Below are 10,172 nucleotides of genomic sequence, written 5' to 3' on the forward strand. Positions count from 1 at the left end.
TCGAAGCAACCTCTTATCCCTTAGAGGGAACGGCCTATCCCCTTTGGTGGTCATTTAGTTCAGGGGACAGATATCAAAGCCAGGCGAGGTGTTAAAGGAACAGTTAATTCAAATATTTGAAATCTGTCATCATTTATTCCCAGTCATGTTGTTCCAAACACTGATTTCTTCCATGGAACACAAAAGGAGAATTTTACTTGTCCACCATTTACATGCAATGAGTTTTCATGGGTACAAAGGCTTCAAGCTTCAAAAATGAAGCAAAAACACCATAAAAACATCACAAAAGGTGTCCGTGCAACTGATGCACGATCTTCTGAAGCTATTCTAGAGCTTTGTGTGAGGAACAGACAGAAATGTAAGGTGTTACATTCATTAGCCCGGATCATTAGCCCGTTTCACAGTAATCCCAGTAGATTACCGTAAAATTACCGGAATGACTTTACACTGTAAAAAAATTATATGATCAATATGTTATGATAACATACTTATTTACATTGCTTTAACTCTTCAAAATAAGTTCAGCAATTTTCTACTTTTTTTAAGTTAAACAAGGTTAAATTATTTTTTAAGTCAGTTTAATGTAATTAAGCTGATTGTACTTAAATGTAGGTATTGGTAAATACACAAATATGCTGTTTACACAAGCAACAGAGTTCTGGCTTGTTATGCTGGGTCTCGAGCGTGTAAGCTAGTGCACACACATTTGGAGTGAGTATTGAACACACACTGCAAACCGCGGAGACACACACACACACCCGGAGCAGTGGGAAGCTATTTTTGCAGTGCCTGGGGAGTGATTGGGGGTAAGGTGCCTTGCTCCAGGGCATCTCAGTCATTTCCTGCCAGTATTGAGAATCGAACCCGCAACCTTCGGGCTACCAGTCTTGCTCTCTAACCATCAGGCCAGAACTGCCCATAGAAAAAGCTTCAAGACGTGGTGCAATCGTCAAAGAGATCCATTTAACACATATTTACATAAAAACGATTAAAAAGCAGCGGAGCTATCCCGTCATCTCCATAAGAACTTTATGATTGGCACAAAGCAGACTTCTCACGTCAGTGCGTTCTGACTTCATACATGCTCATACCGGTAATCTTCATTCTTTGTTCACACACAGCATCATTACGGTAATTTACTGGTAATGTTACAACTTCTCATACGGGTAAATTGGCAGGAACATTTTACTGGTATTTTTTAAAAAGGTCCTGTTCTCACCTCACATGATCTCTTACTGGTAAATTTACCAGTAAATACTGCATGTGGGAAAGAGGCTTGTGAATTCAAGAATCAGATCAGTCTGACTGATGAGCTAATCAAATGATTAATTAAAAAGATCCAACTCAAAAAGGCGATTTGTTCACTCATGAACTCCTGTACAAAAGAATGAAAAACACATGGATTAGAATAACATAAAACTCTAATGTTGTTCCAAACTCATATTACTTTTCTTTCTTTTGTAAATAATGACTGAATTAAAAATTTTTACAGGTGATATACGATTTTTTGTTTGTTTTTTTTTATTAAAGAAATTAAAACCTTTAATCAGCAAGGATGCATGAAATTGAACAAAAGTGACAGTAAAATATTTATAAATAATGATTCAAGAAAATTCTATTCGAAATAAATTGTTCTTTTGAACTTTATACAGTATGTATCAGTGAATCATGAAAAAATCGGTTTCTACAAAAATATTAAGCAGCATCACTGTTTTTAACATTGATAATAACTGTTTCCAAATCAGCAGCAAATAAACATTTTAGAATGATTTCTGAAGGATCAAGATGCTGAATATTCAGTTTTGCCATCACACGAATAAATAATATTTAAAAAATATTAAAATATAAAACTGTTATTTTAAATAGTAATAATATTTCACAATATTACAGTTTTTACTCAATTTTTGATCAACTAAATGCACCCTTGGTGAGTATACAAGACTTCTTTCAGAAATCTTACTGCCCCCAGAGTTTTGAACGGTTTATAACAATGCACTCACACATCTATTTAGAACATAGTCAATGTAATGTTACCAATAACATTAACAATGTTATGTTCATCGTGCAGTTTAATAAGACTGAAGATTCAGAAGCAGATCAATGAACTCCATTTAAGAAAACAGACATCTTTCTTTGAATCTCTCATGCCTTCATCCCCAAGATCCCATTTTAGCAGATTTACTGCGGTCGGTCACCCAGAGGGGCACCTGCCGAAAGGGAAAAGCAACATTTGTATGCACCGACAGACACACCTTCTAACACACGGAGCTGTGGAGTGTGTACGTAAACACCTTCTGCTCCTGAGGGGGGCTGTGGAGGGTGCGGATAAGAAGCTTACAGATCCCAGTCTGACAGATTATGCATACATCCATGTAAATGAGGCTGCCGACCAGACTCGTCGCTTTATGACAAAATCGTGAAATTATTAAATATGACAGTGCGATTACAACTGAACCATCTGAGAGGATGAACCTTTGATGTGAGGTAAATGCGATGTGGCTTCATTGACTTGATAATGAACCATCAAGTAAATAAAAACATGAACTAATCATTGTTTACTGTGAAGAAGGGTGCCGTTGTATATTAGGGGTCGTTGGATGTTACATGAAGCTAAAAGACAAGACGGACACTGGGTGTCAGACAACAAAAGAAAGAACACATGACAAAGGTGTCAGTGTGAAAGAGTCAGGACAAACATATTCTCTACACTCCATTAGTTCCAGTGGAAATGGCACTCATCCCACTCCGGCACACGACTCGAATCAAATGTAGGGGGTAAAGAGAGTTCACTGGGCCATCTAATGCACAGCTGCTAGCATGTAGGCCAAACCCGCTCACCTCTAAAATCATACTCATCATAAAGGATTTATCTGTTTCCATTAGAATATTTCAGATGCCCCTCTAGCTAAAGTCCTGTGCATAAGAGGAAAGCTCTGACTTCTGCAAATGCATCTGGATTAGTAAAACGAACAGATGTATATTATAGGGTTGTGCAACATTTAGAAGTGAATAACCTTTTGTTTTAAGAAGAACGCCTTTTAAATTCAAATGGGATAAAATGAAAAGAAATTGCATCGTTGTAGTTTTTAATAATAAATTCATCTTTCTGTATGAACGACCCATCATACACAAAACGGAAATTTCCAGAGACAAATGAATTTAATTTAAACAATTTAATTTACATACAGTAAATGTGTTCTTATTGTTAACTAAAAATAAAACTATTTTAAGACCATTTTTGTTTTTCATTGATTGAAATACCGCTGAAATAATGAAATGTAAATACTATAAAATGAATACTTAAATAAAAATTTGAAATGTTGCCCTGGCATTTCCTGGCAACTAACTGAAATTAAATTTAAGTTTAAGTTAAAGTACTAAAATTATAAAATTACTAAAACGTTATTAAAATTAAACTAAAGATAAATGGAAATATTAAGCAAATAAATACAAATTACAAAAGCAAATAACAAAATTACTAAAACACAAAATAAAATGAAAATGAAAACTAAAAACAAAAGTCAATTCAAAATATTAATAAAGTGTAAATTAATAATACTAAAATAACACCACTGTAAAAGAAATTGTTGTTGCAATTAGTTATTACAACTTAAAATGTAGTGTTTTGTTGTGATTAAACAAAGTGTTAAGGTAAGTTAATCTAATGTTAAATTTTAAGTTGTGAAAACTAATTGCACCAGCATTTTTTACACATTATACACAATAAAAAAATATGGAGTATATCATAACATATGGAGTATTACACACAAAACATATGGAGGATTTCCAGAAACAGATGATATGATGTATAAAATCTGTTTCTGGAAATACTCCATATGTTTTATGTTTGATAACATGGGTAGTTCATACAGAAAAAATGAAACGATTATGCTGTATGATTTAAATTTCTTATAGAAAGTTAATTTAAAAACACTACTTTTTTACAGAATACATTACAGGATCGTATCTCTTCTTGACCATCTTGTTGTTTTGGACTAATAAAATATCTGAATGTGAATTCAATAAATTCCTCTTCCTCTCAATGTAATTAAAAAAAATCCAGTTCGACTTTCAATTTGCGTGGCAAATTAATCAAAATTCTATCTGATGAATGGGGGGGGGGGGGGGAGTCTTAAATTCTAAATTTGCCCAACCTCAGTCCTAAATGCCTTTAAATGGACGTATTTAGTGTCCACTCTCAATTTCTAGCCCACTTTCTCAGGCCCTGCAGAGGTTCTGTTATGTGAAGGGCTTCCCTAGCACTTCCTGTGTCCTAATAACGGCAGGCTTAGACAGTCTATGCCTTTGTGGACATTGTCTCCCGTTTATAACCTCGCCATAAGGAACAATAGCTGTGGAATGTCTAATCACAATGACAGGCCAGAGAAGGGTTAAACATCTGTGGTACATGTCGCCTGCTGTTACTCATCTGGAAATACATTAGTGTTTTGTTTTTTATTCGGTTCAGTATCATTTCTTGCATTTGGGAATGTGGTTGAAGATTAGTGCAAGAAAACAAATTTCAAAATGTCCTTATGGAGAAACACCCCTATGTGATCCAGCTGCTCTTCTTTGTCCCCCATGTTGTTCTTATGAAAGTGAGTAAAGGTTTCTATATGTCTACAAACATATAAGCCAATGCAGTGTAAAATCACTGGGGTCAATGACCCTTTTATCAGTGCGCGGGTGGTAACTGTCAGTTTTGTTGTCTTGGGGATTTAGCATTATTATGGAAAAGTAGGCCAAGTCTATAGATATTTCCATATGAACAAATGGTGCACCCAAACGACTATGCAAATGCAAGATTTATGTAGACCTCAGTCTCATTAACAGTGTGACCTGGTTATTTTAGACATATACGCACAAAGGATAATCTGCAGTCCTTCTTTCTTAACAGCTACTAACACTAAAAAAATACCATACAAATGATAACAATCCCAGTTGGAAATACTGGCTGATATACTGGAAATACTAGCTGATGTCCTTTAACTGATAAAGCCCACAGTTCTTGAATCGCTTCATACTGAAGGGTTAAAGTCAGGACAGACAGACAACTAGCTAGTTAGGACAAAATCCCACAGTTCAATCAATAAAGAGCCTGTATGGGCACATTATAATATGATTTGCGATATTATATCAATGGACAGGCCAGTTAGACATCATAAGAGCCTGTTACATACTAATGATATGTAAACAAAATAAAGGTCAAAATCTATGCATTCAGATGGATGGAATGATAGATTTGGACAGATAGATAGATAGATAGATAGATAGATAGATAGATAGATAGATAGATAGATAGATAGATAGATAGATAGATAGATAGATAGTAAGTTAGAGTGAGGTGAGCGTGCTATCGATAGCCTACCTCATCAATATATCATGTGGCATGGCTATGACTGCTAATGAAGTGATTTCTGAGAGGCGGACTGCAGGAATGATGATGGGTTACAGTAGCCTAGGACTATGAAGCAGAAGCAGGAAAGGCCTGATGTTCGCACTGATTAGATAGGCCTAGCTACTAAAAGGCATATGCTTAATAAGAATTGTCTCATCTTAATAGCATTTCTGTTGTCGTAAATGTGATTTCTAAATTTTGGGATTCCGTTCTTTCGCTATCCATTTGAACTCACCTTGAGAATTGTCAGAGGTTGTGGTAAAAACGGGCACGATGCCTGATCTGTCTGCTTTATTATCAGAGATCTGCGTTTCTTTCATCTGCGTTTCAACAGAGCTGAGCTTCCTCCGATTAAACGCGGCCATGTAGCTGGGATTAGACAGGGATGGGGTGGTGGTGGGGTCCGTTGTTGGTGGTTTAATGGTGGCTGCTGGTGCGGCGACATTTATCGGTTTTCTGGCGGACGCGATCGTGGGCGCTGGTGTCAATGCGACAATACTGAGCCGGTACCCTGGAAACTCGTTCGCGCTCGTATCTGGACGCTCTTCTGCGATTGCACGAGATTTCCTTAATACTAACGGCAGCGCATCGTAGGAATGAACCGCCTCGGATAACCCCATGCACATAAACACGATGAATGGGAAAGCCGGAGATGTAAACATCATTAAGGCAAGCCACCACATAATCTCAACGCTCCATGAAAACCTCCTCGAGACGGACTTCGCAATGCCCCCGTCCTCCAATTTCCATCGGGTTAACGTATTCCAAACCAGGTGGTTTCCAAGCCGCCCCGATGTAGTCTACTCCACCATATCCGAGAGAGACCCCCTTTTTTGTCAATGGCTCTGAACCGACTGCAAGGTGTTTGATTCGCACCGGCCTGTAGTAGGAGCGAAGCGAAATAGAGTGGCACACGCACTGACCAATCAGAATGCAGGATGTCACAACCGCTGAAGTGAGAGGTGTGGTTTTTCTCACCGCTTGATATACGGTGAGGCGTCTGATTGGTTCAAATCAGGCGCATCGAAACCTCGCTGGCTGGTTCGTGCAGTCAGGCGATCATTACAATATTTTCATTTTACAGCCTATGTTTGAATCAGCCGTGGAGAAAAAAATAGGAAAACACGAACCAAAATATTTAGGGAATTTCAAAACAACATTATCAAGCAAGTCAATTAAATTCATGTATTATTGCCATTATAAGGTTGTCTATACACAACGCTGAACCTAGTTTAGTAATTTCATTATTTTCTTTAAATTTATTTCATTCATATATATATCATATATATATATATATTTATTTATTTATTTATTTATTTATTTATTTATTTATTTATTAATGTGGTATATTTAGTTGCCAAGCACTGCCAGGTTATTATCATCATCATCAGCACCATCTTCTGGTTGTGCAAAAGAATGAGGAACAACTCTGACAACTCCGTGGAGCGTGTGACCCTATCCTGAGCCTGAGCCATCCATACCAGGAAGATAAAGAAAGGCAATTGTTCTACTGGATTGTAATGCCAGTGTTCTAAACAGAGTTTTAAAACAGAGACTCCTTTACGCCTCACACACATCCCTCCTGTTTTGAGACCTCATCAAGGTGATGGCCAACATCCATATGGACATCTCATGCATGTGTGGATGAACACCTGGGGCTCTGGCAGTGAGCTGTGACACTGTACAAGTGGAGACACAATAGAATAGAATAGAATAGAATAGAATAGAATAGAATAGAACAGAATAGAACAGAATAGAATAGATTATCTTTACTGTCGTTGTCATTAAAACAACGCTTAGCAGCTTAGAAGGATTGGCAAAAATATAAGAAAGCGTAAATATAAGACAGTGAGGTATTGCTGTAACAATATTTAGTATAGATATATACTATAAATATGACAATATATGTAGAGATATACATATCTATATGTTCAAATTCAAAATTGCTTTATTGGCATGACTGTAAATAAAACAATATTGCCAAAGCTTGGAATACATAGAATAATAATGAAAACATCAAAATACATTTTTGATGTTACATAACTTAAATTTAAATAAACATTACTGAGGGTCACTGTGGTTGGCAGTAGGGAAATACACTGAGGTCAGACACACAAATTACACACACATTCACCTGCTGTCTCTCAGGCTGTGGCACACACACACATATCTGGCAGCCAGGGCTGTCTGTCCCTCTCTTAATATTATCTTTATCTGTTCTATTTCAGTCATGGCTGTAAAGTTCTTTATTAAGTTAGTGAATTTGTTTAAGTTGTGGTCTCTGACTGAAATGTATTTGTGACAGTGAAGGAGGAAGTGCGTCTCTGTCTGGATCTCCCCTCACACACACAGTAGGCTATACATACATATAGATATGTCAATATAACAACATGTCAATATAGTGCAATGGAGTGTGTTGGTTGGGGAAGATGCACTACCAGTTCGAGAGGCAGGTTTATTGCATAGTGTTTGGAAGTGAAAGGAGGGAAAGGAAAAATTAGCATGTAACTGCCTGTGGGATAAACCTTTTTAAATCTGTATCTCCTCCCAGAGGGCAGGGGGGAGAACAGGTGATGTCCAGGGTGAGTGGGATCCTTTAATACAACTGGCTTTCTTTTCGAGTCGTCCAGTGAAAATGTCTCTGAGATAACCAGAGATTGCTTTTGACATGAATCTTCTATAAGAAAAAAAGGGAGACTACAATCAAAAATGTGGGTGGAGGGGTAGGGGGTAAAGGTGGGAGGCTATTTCTAGACAGTGGTGGAAAGAGTACTGAAAAAACATACTCAAGTAAAAGTAGCATTACATTCCAAAAAATGTAGTGTGAGTAGAGTAAAAAGTACTTGTCCAAAAAACTACTAGAGTAAGAGTTAAAAAGTAGCTTATTTAAAAGTACTCATGAGTAGTGAGTAGTGAGTACTGAGCTGCGGATTCTACCCTTTACAATAAACACTGTGCACTACAATTTATAAATTTAAAAAAATTGTACATACTGTAATTCACATTATATTTTGTTCTTTGTTAGAAAGATTGAAGAATATCTATCATCCATCTTTTTAAAATGTATCAAATAGAGAGATTAAAAAATACCCAATTTCTCTCCAAAACGGTATCAATGTTAGTGTTTTGATAAATGAGAATCACTAATATTATCAGATTACCTCACCTAATGCACTGAAAAAGGCTAAGATAGTGAGCTAACACTGATTACACACTTTAATTCCATGATATTAAATTTGTTACAATTTAAATGTAAATGCACATTGTTCTAGAAGGGTGGCATCATCCCTTACATTTTACAAGGCTACATTTGCTCACATTGTAATGCTGATAATATAATTTGTAAGGAAAATTGTGCATTAAATAGGGAAGTTATATCCAGGAAACTTTTACAAAACAAACACACACACGCACACACACACACACACACACAAATGCATGTCTCTTTGTAGTCTCGGTGAAGCTGTTTTATCAGCAGCATCTAACTTACACACACACAGAAAAAAAGTTCAACATGAAAAAATGTTTTTGCCCAAGTGCACTTGCAAAATGAAGACGGATTGTAATGGATCAATCAAAAAACGTTGTTTATTAACGAGCTGTAGTCACGCACTGACAGAAATGCAGTTCAAGTTAACGCCATGGTTCATAGAGTGCACTGATTCTGAATCTGGCGGCATGGCGAGCGCGAGACGCGGCAGTGCACAGATCGTGACGCGCGTCTCTCTATAATGTGATTTTGAAGTAAATGTGAGCGGGAATTCACCGCATTATGAACTCGTCACGCAATACCCCCAACCTCAGACCAAATGTTAGGCCCTGTAGACAGGCCAGCCTATAAATATCATATTAAGCAGAAATGTGAAATGTACCTTATTAGAGGATATCTGGATTGATGCGTGAAGAATGCACTTCCACAGCAGTCACGAGTAACAGCAGGAATAGGCGGTTAAAGTTGTCTATGCTTAATTTGATTTGATGACAGTCACGAGACCGCTTACTCAATCCAATCACGTTGATGGATAAAAATAAAATACATTTAAAACAAGCATGTAACGAGTAACGACCACAAACAGAAGGAAAATAGCGGATAAAAAGTACCGATACATCACTTAAAATGTACTCAAGTAAAAGTAAAATTACAAAAATTTTAAACTACTGAAAAAAGTACAATTTCTGAAAAATACTACTTAATTACAGTAACGTGAGTATTTGTAATTCGTTACTTCACACCCCTGTTTCTAGATACGTAAATATTGTTACTTAATGTGTTGTTAGGCCACCTATTTACATTTTTATTAGGTTTACATTGATACTTTTTCCATTAGATTTTAGATCATTAAAAAAACACGGGTAGCCTATTGAAATTCAATATACATGTATTATTGGGAATTGACTGGGACACAATAGGCCTATAATCCTCAACTTTTATTTGTTTTTAAAATATTTAGAAATAAAAGGTAGCCTACTCTTTTATTGGGACAGGTTGTGATTATTATAATAAAACAATTAAAATACAAATGGCATTGTAAAATATATACAATGTTAACAGAAACACTTGCTGAAGGACAGTGATATTTCTCAGGTGTGCAGGCAAGGGCCAACAAGTTATATGAGGGCCAAAACAGTCCACATGATTACACAACCCACATGAGAATCATCTTAAAAGACATGACCAACTGTAAGCTGTCAAAAAACTTCAGCCCTCATAGAGATATTGAATATATTCTTTATAAATAAATAAATAGGCTAAATAAATGTATAAATCCTTTCT

The 10,172-nt window shown here is 36.4% G+C and overlaps 1 protein-coding gene across 1 annotated transcript in view; it reads right to left on the reverse strand.

Moving 5' to 3' along the window:
• LOC143732110 (multiple epidermal growth factor-like domains protein 9) overlaps positions 1-6,318 on the reverse strand; it is a 48,555-nt gene extending 42,237 nt beyond the window's left edge. The window contains exon 1 of the mRNA XM_077222804.1: positions 5,634-6,318. Coding sequence (XP_077078919.1) covers positions 5,634-6,081 — 448 coding nt within the window. The 5' untranslated portion in view covers positions 6,082-6,318. The remainder of the gene's footprint in view (positions 1-5,633) is intronic.
• Between the last annotated feature and the right edge of the window lie 3,854 nt (positions 6,319-10,172).

This window comes from Siphateles boraxobius, unplaced genomic scaffold, assembly GCF_051911475.1.
Source record: "Siphateles boraxobius isolate OS27281-9 unplaced genomic scaffold, OSU_SipBor_1 9, whole genome shotgun sequence".
In the NCBI taxonomy this organism is placed as follows: Eukaryota; Metazoa; Chordata; class Actinopteri; order Cypriniformes; family Leuciscidae; genus Siphateles; species Siphateles boraxobius.